General features: G+C 48.3%; 1 protein-coding gene across 1 annotated transcript in view; it reads left to right on the forward strand.

The window, feature by feature from the left end:
• LOC143788355 (uncharacterized) overlaps nucleotides 1-18,733 on the forward strand; it is a 28,653-nt gene extending 9,920 nt beyond the window's left edge. The window contains exons 6-7 of the mRNA XM_077277985.1: nucleotides 11,321-11,420; nucleotides 18,597-18,733. Coding sequence (XP_077134100.1) covers nucleotides 11,321-11,420; nucleotides 18,597-18,634 — 138 coding nt within the window. The 3' untranslated portion in view covers nucleotides 18,635-18,733. The remainder of the gene's footprint in view (nucleotides 1-11,320; nucleotides 11,421-18,596) is intronic.
• Nucleotides 18,734-19,663: the final 930 nt, after the last annotated feature.

A 19,663-nucleotide genomic window follows, 5' to 3' on the forward strand; every position in this document is an offset into this window, starting at 1 on the left:
ATTCCAGGGCCAATCAGCCGATTCAGGCAGCGGGGGCCCCCCTGCCTCAGCTAGATGTGGTGACCCGAAGCGCCACCGCTAGGGGCTGGTAGGCCTTTTTAGGGTGTGCGGAGAGGTGGCAGGACCAGGCCACCTCTCTAGGAAGACTCACCAGCAGCAGCCGTGTCCAAGTTTCATCTATGGATAGGAGCGATGTGGCTCCCTGGCGTCAGTCTGCAGCCTGAGTTCCGTGGAGTCGGCGTGCAGTAAGTGCGCGGCGCCATGTTGCCCCATCTGCGTGGGAGAAGACGAGATTTCAAGCGGCAGGGGCTTGCGCACAAGCGCTGCGATCCTCGCCTAGTGTGCCTGCGCGGCCGTTGGGAGAACTGCGCGGGATTTCGTGCTCGGGCCCGAACTGCGCAGGATTCCAGGGGCAAGGCGAACTGCGCATGCGCAAAAAAAAGGCGCCTTCCACCACTATTTTAGCAGGTGCATCTGGGGGCAAAAACGCTTCCAAGATGGAGACCGGCCAGTGCTCACCTGTGAGCGATGTGGAGCAGGTATCTCCCCTGCCCAGGGCATCTCCACAACCGACGCCTCAGAAGCGACAAAACCAGAAAGGACACCAGGACTCTACCGGAGGGCGTTCTGGATCTCTGTGCAGCAAAGAGTCCAGCATAGCGTCCGGCTCAAGGGATAAAGCGAACATGGATCGTGCCCAACCGGTATTTATGGGTCCATAAGGTGGTGAGTGATCTTCGTGAATGTTAGCGATAGTGAGAGTCTATCTTTGTGTCTTTTACCGTAGGGGAAGAAAAGCGCAAGTAAAACTAAACATAACACATGTGCCCTATGTAAAGATCTTCAATCTTCATGGGACAAAAGACTTTGCAGTATTTGTATTCAGCAGACAGTGTCAGAAGGCCTTCCTGGGTTTGCAGCAGATCTCAAAAACCTGATTAAAGTCCAGGTAGAGGAAACCTTTAAATCCCTCAAAGGAGGAAAAAAGAGAAGGAAGACTAAGCACAGATCTCTGTCTCCTGAATCGGGTGATTCGGGGGAAGATATGGATTCGGGCTCATCTAATTCTTCCTCCTCATCTTCCTCGGGAGGCCGTAGTTGCTTTCCTATAGAAGAAACTGATAGTGTTTCTAACGGCCTTAACTAGACTATGGGGCTGGCAGATCCTCACCCCAAAAGATCCGTTCAAGACATAATGTTCGGGGGCTAGACCAGAAAAAGAGAAGGGCCTTTCCCCTTAATGAAAAAATCCAGTCTTTGATTAAAAAAAGTGGAAAAAGCCTATAAGAAAGTCGCTACTGACTCCGAAAAAGTACCCATTCGATGACCAATCCTGTTCCTTCTGGGAGAAGGCCCCTAAACTGGATGTGGCAATTGCTAAGGCATCCAAAAAAATATGCCCTTCCATTTGAGGACATGGGGGTCTTAAAAGACCCAATGGACAAGAAAGCAGATGGCTTCCTCAGAGGTTCATGGGAAGCGGCTGGTGGAGGCCTTTAAACCAGCAGTCGCTGCCGCATGTACATCCCGCTCCCTGATGGTATGGCTAGACCAATTGGAAAGCCAGCTCAAAAACAGGGCATCCCGAGACTCAATTTTAAATATGTTGCCCATTATGCGTGGAGCTGCCGCCTTCTTGGCAGATGCCGTGGCGGACTCAATCAAATTATCCACTAGGTCAGCAGTGTTTTCTAATGCCGCAAGACGGGCCCTCTGGCTAAAATGTTGGCCAGGAGACCTCCAGACTTAGTCTAAATTATGCACCATCCCCTGTGAAGGAGAGTTCCTATTCGGGCCCACTCTAGATGATATACTAGAGAAAGCGGGGGATAAAAAGAAATCTTTTCCCTCCCTGGGTTTCCCTTCATACAGAAGGCCCTTTCGGAGCAAGAGGTTCTTCCGAAGGAAGCCCGGAAAAAAACAGGATAGGTGGGAGGACAAGCGAAACAAAAACAAGGGTTTCATCTTCAACAAAAACCCTAACGATAACAAAAAACCCGCACAATGAATGCTTGCCCCAGGTGGGGGGGGAAGACTGGCCCTTTTCCTCTCAGCCTGGGAGAATATTACCAACAGTCCTTTGGTATTGAACATAATAAGATCCGGACTGAAATTGAAATTTCAAAAACCCCCTCGTTCAGGACGACTTCACGAAGATCTTCGGAGGAAGAGCAGCTAGCATTAGAGAGAAGTCATGGGACTGGTAAACAAAGGGGGTTCTCATGGAAGTTCCCCTTCAAGAAAGAGGTCAAGGGTGTTACTCCCCTCTGTTCCAGAGAAAGTCCTGAATGAACCGTCCGGCTTCTATCATAAATCTGAAAGAGTTAAACAAATTCCTAGAAATCCAGCCGTTCAAGATGGAAACAATAAAAACCTCAATAAAAATGCTGTTTCCACTGTTTCATGGTAGTCCTGGATCTAAGGGACGCCTACTATCACGTCCCTATCCAAAGATCACCAAAAATTCCTAAGAATAGCAGTCTATATAAGGGGGGTGGTATACCATTTTCAATTCTTGGCCCTACCTTTCAGGCTGGCTATAGCCCCGCGGGTCTTCACAAATAGTTGCGGAGGTAATGGCTCACCTGAGGGAGCAAGATACCCTGATAGTACCATACCTCGACGATTTTTTGATAATAGGTTCCTCTCCACAACACTGCGAGGAACAGCTGAAAACAATCAGACATTCTCTGGAAAAACTGGGCTGGCTAGTGAACTTAAAAAAATCCAGATTGTTACCATGCCAGATCCAGGAGTACCTGGGTCTCACTCTGGACTCTATAAAACAAGAATGTCGCCTTCCAGGGGAAAAAATCCAAAACATCATAAATCTGGTATCCAGAAGGCGAGACACCCCCTCCATAACACTGCGCCAAGCGATGTCCCTCCTGGGATCCATGACAGCCTGCATTCCGGCAGCCCAATGGGCTCAATTACACACAAGGGAACTTCAATGGCAAATCTTGTCAGAAGAAGTCTCTCTAAAAATGAGCTGACCTTCTAAATTCCCTTTATATCCAAACACAATTTAGTCACTAGGCTGGTGGACATCGCTAGGCAATCTTTCTCAAGGAATCCCGTGGGTGACTCCAGTATCCCAGGTAGTAACAACAGATGCGAGTCCCAGTGGGTGGGGGGCTCACCTGAACGACCTGTTAGCTCAGGGGAATTGGCCTCCATATCTGAAAAGCGTCCTCCAATATGAAGGAACTATTGGCAGTCAAATTTGCACTATTAGAGTTCCTGGGGCCCCTTCGGTCTCACCATGTCAGAATCATGTCAGACAACAAAGTGGTGATGGCATATCTGAATCACCAAGGGGGTACCCGTTCTCGGAGTCTGATGGAGATAACCAATCTTCCACATAGCCGAATCCAACCTTCAATCCCTATCGGGCCTGCTTATAAAGGGGGTAGACCATTTCAGAGCAGACTACTAAGTCGCTCTCGCTTGAAGCAGGGGGAATGGGAGCTGAATCAGTCGGTGTTCAGTCAAATCTCGGTAAAATGGGGCACACCAAACATAGACCTCTTCGCAAACCATCTAAACAAAAAAGTGAACACCTTTTGCTCAATAACACCAGGGGGAACCCTGTTTCCCTAGATGCGTTCCTGGAACCATCAACTAGCATATGCGTTTCCCCCTATTGCTCTGATTCCAGCGGTGCTGAGGAAGATTCGGGAGGACAGGGCTCACATAATCTTGATCGCCCCATTCTGGCCGAAAAGGACTTGGTTTTCCTGGATGATGAGAATGTCCATCTCTGATCCATGGGTACTTCCGGATCTCCCAAACCTTCTCTCCCAAGGCCCAGTTCATCATCCACAGATGGCAAGTTTGCACTTGACAGCTTGGCATTTGAAAGGGAGCTACTAGAAAGCAGGGGGGTTTCTCCAGGGCTAGTATCTACACTGTTACAAAGTAGAAAACCTGTTACAACCAGACAATACGGTAAAGTATGGAAAAAATTCCTTTCATCTTCAGGCTTCAAAATGGGGGAGGGTGTCCCTCTTAATGCCTTTCTGGAGTTTCTGCAGAATGGGTTAGAGTTGGGTCTGGCCACAAACACCTTGAAGGTTCATGTAGCGGCTCTAGAAGCTCTGTTCAACTATGATTTAGCAGGAAATTGATGGATATCTAGATTCATCAAAGCAGCCGGTAGATCAAGGCCTCTACCCGTGAAATCTACCCCTCAGTGGGATTTAAATTTAGTTCTTGGAGCATTATCTAAACCTCCCTTCGAACCCTTAGCGGATGCTTCAGTCAAAATCTTATCCCTAAAAACTTCCCTGCTAGTCGCACTCACTTCCGCACATAGGATCAGTGATATCCAGGCCCTATCCGCCAACCCCCCCTTTCACGCAAATCCTGGATGATAGGGTCATCCTAAAACCTGACCCTGCATATCTCCCAAAGGTGGCATCCTGTTTTCATAGGACACAAATCTCTGCCCTCCTTCTGTCCTAACCCCAAAAACAAAGAGGAAGAGGCGTTACATACATTAGATGTAAGGAGATGCCTGATACATTACATAGAAGCCACTAGGGAGAGTAGGGAGGATTCCTCTCTTTGTGTGTTTCCAGGGTCCCCGAAAGGGGAAGAAAGCATCTAAACGCACCCTGGCAAGATGGATTACAGAAGCCATCAGCCTGTCATACTCGGCGAGTGGCGTACCCGTTCCGGGAAATATCAAGGCACACTCAACAAGAGCAGTGGCAACCTCTTGGGCGGAGAAGGCCGGAGCTTCTATTGAGCAGATATGTAAAGCTGCTACCTGGTCTTCACCGTCCACTTTCTATAGGCACTATAGATTGGACCTTACCTCCTCTCCAGACCTTACCTTTGGTAAAAGGGTTCTGGAAGCGGTGGTCCCTCCCTAATGTACAAATCTCTGCAAATCTCTCCGTGGTGCCGTCGTGGGCGTCAGAGAAAAATATAGTTACCGATAACGGTATTTTCCCATCTCCCATGACAGCACACCTGAGAGGGATCCGCCCAGTCAGGACATGAAACCTACTGAAATAAAAGGGCGGTACCTCTCCCTCGCTTCAGTTGGGTTTCCTGTCCTGATGAGAACCCTTGTGCTGAAGACGGCGTTTTTTTTTTTTGTTTTTTTTAATAGAAGATCCACTTACCCGCTCCTGTCCCGGCACTGGAAGCACAGGCAGGGGCCTGTATGTCGGCCTTCAGGAGACGGTAGCGCCGTTCGCAGATCCCATGGGGCTCTTGCGGGCGTTGGTCCAGCACAGTCCGGACTCCTGGGGCCGTTCTGTCTACCACGCCGCTCTCTCCCCCTCAGCTGGGTGACTTCCGGGCGCATGGCTGACGTTGCGCGCAAGGTACGCTGGGAGTGGGCGTGCCTGCATGACGTCAGACCGGCACGCCAGATCCAAGATGGCGGCGCCCATGGAAAGAACGCCAGTAACGCTACAGGCTTCCCGGCGGGGTTCGGGAGGAGAGGAGCTTAACAGTCACCGGAAGAGGTGGGGAGCACTGAGGAGAACCCTTTATTAAGGGTAAAGCAACGCTGAACGACGCTCATTCCCATACAGCTGTTCCAGAGATGGAGGATCATATGGAGCTGCAACAGCTGCAAGAGCCCTCTTCAGGTGATACACCTGCTCACTAGCTTACTAAAATGGATAGCCGCTCGAGTGGAAGGAGTGGCAATCGTCCTGGTCGGTCATTTCAGGATTCTTCTACCTCCAGGAGAAACATTCCCCGTGCTCCTAGTCCGCCTCGGAATCCGGTACCGTTTGTGGTCAGCAGGTGGTGAGTGATCTACGTGAATGTCACCCTGGTGGTAATAGAGTACATTTTCTGTTTACTTGGCAGGCGCCGAGGAAGGCTAGCTCCAAGACAAAGAATAAAGAATGTGCCCTCTGTAGAGTTCCGTTGGCAGTCCAGTGGCAGAAAAGTCTTTGTATAGATTGCATCCAAAAGACTATCCAGGAAGAGACCCCTGACTTTGCCTCTAGTCTTAGGGCAATAATTAGAGCAGAAGTAGAAGGCTCTGTTAAAGCAGCACTTAAGAAAATGGGGTAGTAGAGACCTAGAACCAGTTTCTGTATCTGAGGTTTCTCATTCTGATGAGGAAGGTCCGGAAGAAACATTGTCTCCCTGCTCCTCCTCTAGGTCCTCTGGCTCCTCTTCAGATAGCGATGTTGGGGGGCCGTCCGTGCTTTCTTACGAGAACATGGACAAGCTGGTAAAAGCCGTTAGAGCTTCAATGGGCCTAAAGGATGAGAGAACAGCTAAATCTCTGGAGGACATTATGTTCGGGGGTTTGGAGGAAAAAAGAAAATGTACCTTTCCTGTTATCTCCAAAATAAAGGCCCTTATAGAGAGAATGGAGAAATCGGGTAATCTGCCCTCGGCTTCTAAAAGACGTTACCCCTTTGAGGAGAAGGATTCAGAGACTTGGGATAAAGTGTCTAAAATTGACAGCGCTGTAGCCAAGTCTTCTAAAAAAAACTATCCCTTCCCTTAGACTCTGGTGTATTAAGGGACCCCTTAGATAAAAAAGCGGACGGATTCCTAAGGCACACCTGGGAAGCAACCGCGGGCAGTCTGAAACCGGCAACTGCGGGAACCTGTGTCTCACGTTCCCTTATTGTATGGTTACAGCAAATAGAGGAGCAGTTAAAATCTAAAGCTCCAAGAGATGAAATTTTATCCAATGTAGCTATGGCTAAAGGAGCGGCAGCCTTTATAGCAGATTCTTCAGCAGACTCCGTAAGGCTGGCGGCTAGAGCTGCAAGTCTATCCAATGTGGCTAGACATGCTCTCTGGTTGAAGGGGTGCCCGGGAGACTTACCCTCAAAGAATAGACTCTGTTCTATACCATGTGATGGCCATTTCCTCTTCGGTAAAAAGTTGGAGGACATTCTGGAGAAAGCCGGAGACAGGAAAAAGGGGTTTTCCTCGCTTTCCAGTGGACTTTAGAAGGCCTTATTTTCGGAGGGGCAAATTTATTAGAGGCCGCCCCCCCCCCGGGAGATAGGAGTTGGGACTCCAGAGACAGAAGGGGATCTGGATATATGTTTAAAGGTCCCTCAACATCAACAAAAAAGCCCTCCCAATGACGCCAGGCCAGTAGGAGGGAGGCTTTCGTCTTTTTTCCCAGCCTGGGTAGACATATCCCCCACTCATTGGGCTCTGAAGGTGGTCAAAGACGGCCTAAAAATAGATTTTGTTTATCCACCGCGACAGACTTTTGTTTCAACACCCCAAAGAAAAACCCCGGAAGAGCAGCTAGCCTTGGAAGCAGAGGTATTGGAGCTGGTATCAAAACATGTTCTGGTAGAAGTCCCGGGGGAAGAGCAGGGAAAAGGTTTTTATTCCCCTCTTTTTGATAAGGAAACCAGACGGGTCACTATCATCAATTTAAAAAATCTCAACCAATCGGTAGTAAACTGTTCCTTCAAAATGGAGTCTGTGAATACAGCAATAAAACTCTTGTTTCCACAGTGTTTCATGGCAGCTATCGATTTAAAGGACGCCTATTATCACATCCCAATTCATCGAGACTTTCAAAAATTCCTAAGGGTAGCAGTTTGTCCAAGGTTGTCTCAGGCACTATCAGTACGCTGCCCTCCCATTCGGCCTGGCAATAGCGCCAAGAATATTTACCAAGCTGATGTCAGAGGTCATGTCCTTCCTCCGCTCTCAGAACGTGGTAATAGTTCCGTATCTAGACTACTTCCTGATAATAGGGAATTCAGCAGCACACTGCCTGTCACAAATAAAAGAGGTTATGGCGACACTAGAAATGTTGGGGTGGAAAATAAATCTCGCCAAATCAAGGTTGACACCGGAGCTGATTCAGTCCTTTTTAGGCCTGGTTCTGGACTCCAGGCGTCGGCTTTGTCTCCTACGGCTTCTTTCACACTAGGCCGACGTTCCCAGCGCTAGCGTGGTCTCCGCCGCACAACGGGGGCACCGGATGCATTTTTCCAGTGCATCCGCTGCCCCATTGTGATGTGCGGGGAGGTGGGGGCAGAGTTCCGGCCGCGCATGCGCGGTCGGAAAAAGCGGACCGTCGTGAGCAAAAACGTTACATGTAGCGTTTTTTGCTCCCAACGGTCCGCCACTGCACGACGCATCCGTCGCAGGACGGGTGCGACGTGTGGCAATCCGTCACAATGCGTTGCTTCATGTTAATCAATGGTGAAAAAACGCATCCTGCAAACACTTTTGCAGGATGCGTTTTTTCAGCAAAACGACGCATTGTGATGGAATGCAGTTAACGCTAGTGTGAAAGTAGCCTACCAGAAAACAAGCTGGTCAAAATTCAAAATCTTGTGGAAGCAGCAATTCAACACCCTGTAATGACATTGAGAAAGGCAATGTCCTTGCTGGGCTCTCTGACGTCCTGTATACCCGCAGTAAGATGGGCTCAGTCCCATCTAAGACTATTGCAGTGGGAGGTCCTGTCTGCGCAAAGATGGTTAAAAGGGCGTTTAGAGGGCAAGCTATGTCTTTCGTTGGAGGTAACAGATTCCCTAAAATGGTGGGCCATAAGAGATCATTTAACGTCGGGGGTCCAGTGGATAACTCCGGTAGAGCAGGTCATCACCACAGACGCAAGTGGTACAGGATGGGGGGTGCATTTAGGATCTCTCTCAATTCAGGGATCCTGGTCCCATCTAGAATCACAGCAGGCGTCAAATCTAGGAGAATTATGGGCTGTAGAAAGAGCTGTGAAACGCTTCCTTCCCATCCTTCAAGGTCACCATACCAGAATCATGTCAGACAATCGCGCAGTGGTGGCATATATCAACCACCAAGGGGGGGACGAGATACCTTTCTCTAATGAAGTCAGCGTCTGTCCTCCTACATCTACCAGAGCGCCACCTACTATCCCTCTCTGCTCTCCACATAAGGGGAGTCGAGAATACGAGAGCAGACTACCTAAGTCGCAAGACACTGAGGCAGGGAGAGTGGTCTTTAAATCCCAGGGTGTTTCAACAGTGAAGGCTTGGGGGCTTACCTGTAATAGATTTATTTGCCACTCTAAACAACAGGAAAGTAGACAGTTTCTGTTCGTTAGACCCGAGGGAGAATCCTTTCACGGTAGATGCTCTGCAAATACAATGGGATTTCAGTCTCGCTTATGTGTTTCCACCGATAGCGATGATTCCAGCAGTGGTGAGAGAGATCAGAATGGAGCAAGCGAGGGTAATCTTGATTGCTCCATTTTGGCCGAAAAGACCTTGGTTCTCCCTCCTGAGACAGATGTCTATAACCGATCCTTGGATTCTACCAGAAATTCCAAACCTGCTAACCCAGGGCCCAATATGCCACTCAAGTGAAGGGCTTCCATCTTGCAGCCTGGAATTTGAGAGGGCATTACTGAGTAGGCGGGGGGTTTCGCCGGGGTTAGTCTCCACCTTATTAAAGTAGAAAACCAGTAACATCGAGAATTTATGGTAGAATGTGGAAAAAGTTTCTGGATTTTTCGGGGCAACCTTTGGGGGATAAGGCTCCTGTGGGTACTATCTTAGAATTTTTACAAGCGGGTTTACAACTGGGGTTGGCAACTAATACGCTTAAGGTTCAGGTGTCGGCATTAGGAGCCTTGTATAATTGCAATCTTGCCTCCAATAGATGGGTGTCCCGCTTTATTAAATCCTGTGGTAGGTCTAGACCAGTGGAAATTCATAGAGTTCCCCCGTGGGATTTAAATCTGGTATTAGATGCCCTAACCAAAGGTCCATTTGAACCCTTGCAGGAATCGTCAATAAAGATACTCGCCCTTAAAACGGTGCTTCTGGTAGTTAACATCAGCCCGTAGAGTGAGCGACTTGCAGGCCCTGTCTGCCTCCCCTCCTTACACGCAAATTTTTGATGAGTAGTACAGATCCGGCATACCTTCCGAAAGTTGTACTTAAATTCCATAGAAGTCAAGAGATTGTGTTACCCTCTTTTTGTAGTAATCCTAAGAACCCAGGGGAGGCAAAATTTCATACACTGGATGTGAGGAGAACTATTTTGCAGTACATATCCTTGACTAGTCAGTGGAGGAAGGATCAATCCCTATTTGTAGCCTTCCAGGGTAGTAAGAAGGGATATGGGGTATCCAAGGGTACTATTGCTAGGTGGATTAGGGAGGCTATTTCCTTATCCTATGCTTCCTGTGGCGCCCCGATCCCTGATGGCATCAAGGCTCACTCCACCAGGGCCGTGGCTACTTCCTGGGCAGAAAAAGCAGAGGTATCGATAGATCAAATTTGTAAGGCTGCTACCTGGTCCTCTCCATCTACCTTCTTTAGACACTATCGGCTAGATCTATCCTCCTCATCTGACCTTACCTTTGGTAGAAGGGTGCTACAAGCGGTGGTCCCTCCCTAAGGTGGTTCTTTCTCCAAAAATCTCTCAGGTGTGCTGTCATGGGAGACGGGAAAACACCAAGGTTACTTACCGGTAGCCGGTTTTTCCAGAGCCCATGACAGCACCTGTATATTCCCTCCCTTCTTTTTTCACCCTTTGGTGCGCACTTTTTAGCTGGGTGTATCTTGTTATAATTATGATGTGGTGATGGATTACCATGTACTAACCATGGGGCCTCTCATGCTCTGAAAACCAACTGAAGCAAGGGAGAGGTACCGCCCTTTTATTTCAGTAGGTTTCCTGTCCTGACTGGGCGGATCCCTCTCTCAGGTGTGCTGTCATGGGCTCTGGAAAAACCAGCTACCGGTAAGTAACCTTGGTGTTTCTCTGAGCCCAAGACGGCACCCCTACATTCCCTCCCTTCACTTCCTGGGTGTGCACATGAATATAGTGCCTTATGCTAATGGTATAAGTCACGCGGTATCTCATGTTAAGTATTTAGGTAATGTTAAAAGCAAGTCTCTGTTCATAGTCTCCCATCGTTCTCTAGTAAACAACTGATGCAGGAGAGAGGTACCGCCTATTTATCTGTAGGTTTCCTGTCCTTGGTGGGCGGATCCCCTCTCTCCGTGGTGCCGTCGTGGGCTCAGAGAAATACCGTTATCGGTAACAACTATATTTTTTTTTAATCAGTAGTACAGCAAGCAGCCCAGTAAGTGACACATTGCTGGAATCAACATCATGCTGCTCTCAAACACATGATGAGATTCCCTTTGAAACTGATCTTTTCTTGAGTCAATGGAATCTGTTTTTTATGGCAATGGACCAGTTGGGTGTTAAAATGGTGGTTGTCTTAAATAAATAACTTCAACTTGGTGGCAAATCTATGATTTTAACTTTGATTATACGATTAAAATCCTTTTAACTTCAAAATAATGAATACTTAGAATGGAAGCAAACCTAATTGCTTATTTCACCCCCTCCTAAGGTAACCCAACCTTCAAAGGTTGAAAATGCAGAAAGTCTTAACATAGTCACAGCATTAATGGATGTCATCAAAAGAAGGCACAAGGCTATACACTCCTCAGGTAGGTAATAATCAATGATGAGTTGGTGAATATTGGTCTGCTCATATGTAGAACTAACACTTGTTTGCATTGGGCCCTCAACGTGTGATTTAATGGTTCACACCTTGTCACATGATTCTATCCAAATTCAACCTTTAAACAAGTGCTTTTCCCATCAAAGCTCACAGCCTTTTAATATATTGCACTCATCATATTCTATAATACTGTGCTTACAATTGATTTTTTTTTTTCCCTTTCTGCCAGCTACATTTTTCTTTTCTGCTCTATGTAGAAACACTCTTGTCCCTCCATTCCCCCCCCCCCCCCTCACCCTGCCAGGGACTTCTGCAGTGACTTATGAGTCATGCAGGGAAACCAGCCCTCCTGCTTCTACAGAGCTTAAAGATTCAGCTAGCGTGGTTTTTTTTTTTTTTTTTTTTTTTTTTTTTATCACATGTCAATAGGTCATCTTATTTTCTAGCCCATAAGAGGCACCTCAAATTTTTGGGAGGAGTGTAAAATGGGGGACCGAATTCAGCTTACCAGGGAAGGGATCAGTACAGGTGGAAGTGTGGTCCAGGCTGGTGCGGTGGCCTCCAGGAAATTCCATCCCAGGCTGGTGGGATGGGGGGAAGCAGCGCTCTGGTGTGGTGGTGGGGCTCCGCCAGCATTTCTTGGAAGCCCCCACAGCTCCACTGCTGTGATGCAGTGCGGTGGTCTCCAGCAAAATAGGAGGCGCATGCTCGGATTCAGATCTCGGGACAAGATCTGAATCTGAGCATGCGCCGCCCTGGTGGCCATTTTGCCAGAGACCACCACAATTAATGGAGCTGTGGGGGCTTCCAGGCTTTGAAGAAATGCCAGCAGAGCCCCACCACACCACAGAGCACCGTCACAGCCACACTGGGATGGGAAGCTGCATCGGCGCTGCCGCCACAGGATTTATAAGTATATTCCTACCATAAGATGCACCCCCTATTTTCACCCAAAACTTTATTTTGGGGGAAAGTGCGTCTTATGGTCCAGAAAATACAGTAATCTGTCATTCCATTAGGTCAATCCGGAGTAGAAAGGCAAAATAAGCAATTGTAAATACACACTGCTATATAATATGATGGCTACAATATGTTAAGAGGATAGTCTTAGTTACTCACCGGTTAACGGTGTTTTTTGGAGTCCATGACAGCACTACGGAGAGAGGGGATCCGCCCTTCAGGAACAGGAAACCTACAGATACATAAGGGCGGCACCTCTCCCACGCATCAGTTGGTTTACAGAGCACAAGAGGACCACCAAGGTTAATAGCATACATAATAAACAATGACCCAAATAACTAACTATTCACTACCCGTGAAATATATAAATAAAGGAAGAGGTGTACACCCAGAACTTAAGAAGACAGGAGGGTATGTACAGGTGCTGTCATGGACTCCGAAAAACACCGTTAACCGGTGAGTAACTAAGACTTTATCGGTCGTCCATGACAGCACTAGAGAGTAACTAACTAGGGAGGGACTACAGCTTGCAGCACCCTTACACCAAACGAAAGGTCAGAAGAGGCACCCAAGTTCAATCTATAGTGGTTATAGAATGTGTTTGGGGAAGACCAAGTAGCAGCCTTACAAATTTGGTCGATCGACACCTCCAATCTTTCCGCCCACGAAGCCGCCATAGCTCTAGTGGAATGCGCTTTCAGACCTTCAGGCGCCGGCTTGCCCTTTGAGATGTATGCCAGCGAGAGCCTCCCTGATCCATCTAGCTAAAGTAGATTTTGATGCCCTGTCACCCTTCCTACTACCCTGATAGGACACGAATAGGGTGTTATCTATCTTCCAGGGATCAGTTACTGCCAGATATTCCAGGATACATCTTTTTACACCTAAAGTGTGTAGCTTCCTTTCCTTATCGTTAGTAGGATTGGGGAGGAAAGATGGAAGAACTATTTCCTGTGTTCTGTGGAACCTGGACACTACTTTAGGGAGATATGCTGGATCAGGGGAGAGAATCACTCTATCATCCCTAAGCTGCATGTAAGGGGGAACCCTGGATAATGCTTGGATGTCGCCTATCCTACGCGCCAATGTTAGGGCCACCAGGAAGGCTACTTTAAGGGATAAATTTTTAATAGAGGCTGATGCAATTGGCTCAAATGGAGCCTCTGTCATGGCTGAGAGGACTAGGTTCAGGTCCCATGGCATGACCCTATTCACCATTGGCCTAGACCGTTTTGTCGCTCTGAATCTGCTGACCCAGTGATTCTCAGCAATGTTGCAGCCAAAGAGGGCCCCTAAGGCTGATACCTGCACTTTAAGTGTATTTGGGGATAACCCCATATCCAACCCCTTCTGTAAGAATTCTAAAATCTGGTCTATTGGTATTGACTGACCAGCTATTACACCCGAGTTTTGAAGGAACTTCTTCCAGATCCTAACATAAATCTTTGTGGTGATTATTTTTCTGCTCTTCAGCAGAGTGTTAATGAGGCCCAGAGAGAACCCCCTATCCTTTAACAGCGCCCGCTCAAAACCCACGCCGTCAGATGAAGGCCAACCGCCCAAGGATGGTAGACTGGGCCCTGGGATAGGAGATCCAGGATGTCTGGCAAGACCCATGGGTCGGATATCGACATAGCCCTCAGGCATGGAAACCACATTCTTCTGGGCCAGAAGGGGGCAATTATTATCACTGTGGCTTTGTCCTTCCTGATTTTCCTCACTACCAGAGGAAGTAGAGACAGGGGAGGAAAGGTGTAGGCTAGCCTGAAGTTCCAGTCTATGAGGAGGGCGTCTACTGACAGAGGATTTTCTCTGGGGTTGAGAGCAGAATTGTGCCACTTTCCTGTTTTCTTTTGTGGCAAACAGGTCTACCTCTGGTTGACCCCATCTTTCCACGATGAGGTTGAAGATTGAGGCAGGGAGAGTGGTCCCTGAACGACTCCATGTGTTGCGGCTTAAGAAATCCGCCGTAGTGTTTTCTGCCCCTCTTATGTGAAGAGCCGTCAATGAGAAGATGTTGCTCTGCTAGATGGAATAGACGATCTGCTACGCACATTAGGGATATGGAACGAGTCCCGCCTTGGTGATTTATGTATGCCACGGCGACCCGATTGTCCGAGAATACCCACACGTGGTGGCCCTGTAGATAGACAAGGAGTGATTTAACTGCCTGTTCCACAGCCGTTAACTCCTTTAGGTTGGAAGACATTTCTATCTGATCCCGATCCCAAAGCCCCTGGACCAACGTATCCCCCATGTGAGCCCCCCCACCCAGAAGGGCTAGCGTCCGAGGTGAGTATACGAGTTACATTATATTCCCAGGGGACCCCTGTGGACAGGTTCTCTTGGTCTAGCCACCATCCGAGGGACATAATAGCGTCTTGGGATAGGGTCATCAGGCTCTCCAGACATCCCCCCCAACCTTTTTTGTTGTAACAGCACCTCGCCCTGAAGTATCCTCGTATGATACTGGGCCCATCGGACCGCTGGAATACAGGAAGAGAGCCCAACAGACATGGCTCTTCTAAGGGACATGGTGGGGTTTTTAGAGGCATTCAGCACCTGAAGGTGCAGGCGATCAATTTTCTCTTGAGGCAAACGGCATTCCTGAACCTGGGAATCCAGGGTCAGGCCTAAAAATCGCTGCACCGTCATGGGCTGTAAGCGTGATTTTTTGACATTTAGCATCCACCCCAGACGCTCCAGAGCAGACATCACTTTATGTAACTGTTCCAGACAGTGATCCGCCGTTTTACCTACGATAAGGAGATCGTCCAGGTAGGGGATTATTAGAATGTTGGACTCATGCAGGTGTGCCATAACTTCCGCCATAACTTTGGTAAACACTCGAGGGGCGACCGATATACCAAAGGGGAGGGCCCTATACTGGAAGTGTCTGATTACCCCATCCAACCTTACCACCACCCTCAGGTATCGTTGGTGACCTGCATAAATAGGGATATGGTAATAGGCGTCCTTCAAATCCAATACTACCATAAAGCAGTTTTTAAACAGCAGCATTATTGCGGTGTTAATAGTTTCCATCTTAAATGATTGGACGGTCAGGAAATTATTAAGAGCCCTAAGGTTAATTGTTCTGAAGGAGCCATCAGGTTTACTTATTAGGAATAGAGGAGAGTAGAATCCTCTACCCTGTTCTCCTTCCGGAACCTCTGACAGGACATTCTTATTGAGCAGGTCGTGAACTTCTGCTTCCAGGGCCGCCTGTTCTGCTGGAGAGGACCTGAGTGGGGTAACTCTGAAGAAGTTCTGAGGGATGGAAGAGAACTCTAGCCGCAGACCCGCAGCTATTAACCCCAAAATCCAATCGCTACTGGAGATTTTGGACCAGGCCGGGTAGAAGGCAGATAGTCTACCTCCCACCGGGGCGACTAGTCATTGGGGTGGTTTTTTGACCTCACGGTATGGCTCCTGACGTCCTCCACCTCCAAACATAAATCCAGTACCTTTCTTCTTTTTCTCATCCCATCTGCTCTGGTCTCTGGCTGGTCTCCTCCGAAAATCTCTTCCCTGCGAAGGGACGCCTGTAAGAGGTATTTGGTAGATTGGGAAACTTTTTTTCTTCTAGTCTCCAGCTTTCTCCAGCAGTTCGTCTAGGACTGGACCAAACAGGTATTCCCCTTCGCATGGGATAGAGCACAGACGGGATCTGGATTGAAGGTCACCCGGCCAACATTTCAGCCATAGGGCCCTGCGTGCTGCGTTTGATAGTCCGGCCGCCCTAGCCGCCATTCTTGCCGAATCCGCAGATGCGTCCGCGAGAAAGGCAGCGGCATTCTGAATTGTTGGCAGGAATTTCAACATAGAATCTCTGGAAACACCGCCTTCCAACTTAGACCCTAGCTGATCCAGCCAGACCATCATCGATCTGGCTGCACATGTCGCAGCTACAGCAGGTCTCAGGGCACCCGCTGACATCTCCCATGTCCCTTTAAGGAATGAGTCAGCCGTCTTATCGAGAGGATCCTTTAGGGAAGCCATGTCGTCGAAGGGGATAGATGATTTTTTTTTTAGACACCGCTGCGTCCAATTTCGGTGCCTTATCCCATGTATTCACCATGGGGTCCTCAAAGGGATATCTGCGTTTAAAGGCAGGTGGAAAAGAGCCTTTCTTCTCTGGTTTTTTCCATTCCCTTTTGATGAGGTTCTGGACCTTGTCATTGAGCGGAAAAGACCTACGTTTTTTAGGGTCTAGACCGCCAAACATTAGGTCCTGTGCTGAGAGTTCTGGCCTTTCATCAGCCACACCCATGGTGGATCTAACTGATTTAATTAGTTTGTCCATTTGGCCCAATGGGAAACAGAACCGGTTAGACTCCTCTTCCGAAGAGGACGCTGAGGAGACAGAGGCATCTGACTCATTCTCCCTACTAGGGCCAGCGGACGAATCCGAATCTGAGGCGCTAGGTTCCCTTCTTTTGGAAGGCTCCCGGGACAGGGATTTCAGGGAATCTTTCACCTCCTTCCTGATAATCTCCCTAAGGTTTGATGTGAAATCAGGAGACTCTTCCACCACCTATGGGAGCGGAGAAAAAGGCTATCAGAGTCCCCATCAATTTATTTCCTACCGTCTGCTGTACACACGACTGACAAAGTCTCTTAGGGTAGGCGTCTGGCAAAGGGCAAGCGCATAGCGTGCACTCCTTGTTTTTTGTTTTACAGCGCTTTTTTTTTTTTTCCCCTACGGAAATAAACATAGGAAAAGACTGCATCAGGGTACTTTCACGAAGATCTTACCCATGCAGTAGCGGTAGGTACCGGATTACTGGGGGGTCGGTCCAGATCCTTCTGTTTATATCTGCGACCGGGCTGGTTACTGCGTCCGTGGGCCTTCGGCTGGGGGTTCGCATGGGACTTCTCCGAGGATCTGTCCTGCTCCTGCTCCAGCAGACCGACGGCAGCTTCCGGCTCATCCATAGCTGTAGATGGGCTCACAAGCAGCCCTGCAGCGTTATGCTCAGCTATATATAGCCCACCCCCGAATCCGGAACATGTGCAGGTGTGTGGCCAGAATCTTTTCCTCCACCTGCAAATCCGTGCCCCGCCCCCGCCGCATGCAGGACAGTGGTGATTTTTGCAAAAAACCAGCCGGCCGGCGTCCAACTTCCGGTTTTAGCCCTGCCCCCTGCACGTCACTTCCGGTTTCGGCCTGAGGGCTCAAACGCACCCAGAAGCCGGGGACAGCGTCGCCGGACCCCCTAGCTGCCCGCCGCTACACCACCACCACCCGTGGCCGCAGCACAGCGGCGAAAGCGGCAGAAGCCAGCGCCCGACCCCCGGCCTGCCGACCAAAAAGGAGCGCACAGGGCGCCGCACCGCACCGACGGGGACCAGAGGCGGGGAAGACCGAGGCCCAGGAGGGTGAGCGGACCCCAGGGGGGCATACTCACCTCGCTGACCACTGGGGATGGACCTCCTCCGGACGTCGCTCCACCCTGCACCGCTCACTGTTGTGGAGTCCTACCCGGACCCACCGTGGCGCTTCCAGGGACCCGCACTGCCCGAGGTAGGAGACCCCCCCCCCCCCTCGCTACCTGGGTCAGACAGTCGGCCTGGGTATTGATAGGAGAAACAAAGTCGTATCTGCAGGGAATCCTGTCCTCCAGGAACAGGAAACCAACTGATGCGTGGGAGAGGTGCCGCCCTTATGTATCTGTAGGTTTCCTGTTCCTGAAGGGCGGATCCCCTCTCTCCGTAGTGCTGTCATGGACGACCGATAAAAATGGTATAGATCGCGCAGTGCTCATTGTTTGGCTCTTTACACAGGCGGACCAAAGCAAAACTGCCGATCAGTAAAAGCTTATCAATTAGTGGTCTACTCGTGCTCCTGGTTGGGCCATGTAAACGGACCCCTAGTATTTAATTGCTGCCTCCGTTCTGTAGTTCTAAATATTCTAAGTAGAAGGTTATGTGAGACATGTAGATCAGGAGAGCAGACTGTCAGTAATTACATGGCTCTCAGTGGTAACACCCCTTTCATGTAAAATCTTTGGAGGCAGATTCTCAGATCTATGTCCATAGATCTTAACAGCTCACTTCCATATTTTATTAAATTTAGACTTAGAAAATGTAAGTGTTGTTCAGCTTTCTATGATCTGTGCTCATATAGAGTTTATAATTGACCCTACTGACACCTTCCCTTTAAGATGTTCTGTATTAATGGAGTTCTCATTTGTTTCAGATGAAGATGAGGTGGAAGATGACGAATGGGAGGACTAAAACATTGTAGCATAGCTTGTCACTGTCTCTTGTGTTGTAAGCGATGAAGTTTGTTTCATATTTTGTGTTTAAAAATGTAAATAAAGATGACAACCTTTTAATGTTGGACTTGATACCTTAAACTAGCATTGCAGATAATAATGTACAGAAAACTTTAAAATGCTAACCCACAATCCAGATTCCTCACCTCCTCCCCCCAAAAAACAGTAGGTGCCTGCTCAGGTCAAAAACTAATGCACAATCAATGGTTCAGCAAACCCACTTACTAAAGATGATGGCAAAATACTGAGACCACCACTCAAGCCTACAAATTCATGGAGTGAGAGGTTTAGTATTAAAACTGTAAACAAAGGTTGCTGGAAACTAGACATGAGCAAACTTGTCTGTCCTATGTTCACGCCGAATGTTTTCCCAATCAGATTTGTGTTCTTTCACAAGCATTCTTGCTCAAAATCTGGTCACAGATCGCATTTCCACTAATGCTTTTATTACTTTGGCTAGGATAGTGGTGCTCTGAGTGGGGGATGTGTTTGGGAGGGGGTGTGGAGAGTTTAAAGCAGCGCCCCTTCTACCAGGAAAAAAAATCTTCTAGAGGCAAAAAACCCAAGTACTCTCCCAATCACAAATAGTTTATAGCTCAATAAATTGAATATATTGGATGTTTTTTCCTAAGTGACCTTCCTTGTATGGGATAATTCTGGTAATGTGCAGACCTACTTCATCTGGAGCTTATTCTACCAATCCAACAGATTACCTAGATAAAAAATTTTTTATTCAATTAAATCACATTTGCACCAAAACATTAAAAAAAGTGGATGGAAATGGCTACATCCATTTAGGCAGTGGACGTATATTAAATGGTTAGAAAACATCCCACAAAAGAATTGGAGAAAACTGCACTCGAATTGTAATTTCAACAATCAAGCTAGAGCCCTGAAAGATTCTAAAACCAGTAATACCCCAAAAATCTGGTGAATCAAGCACTCTCAAATGGCAGCAAAATCAAACAATTTTTGCTTAAACAATAGA

This window comes from Ranitomeya variabilis, chromosome 8 (assembly GCF_051348905.1).
Source record: "Ranitomeya variabilis isolate aRanVar5 chromosome 8, aRanVar5.hap1, whole genome shotgun sequence".
Taxonomy (NCBI): Eukaryota; Metazoa; Chordata; class Amphibia; order Anura; family Dendrobatidae; genus Ranitomeya; species Ranitomeya variabilis.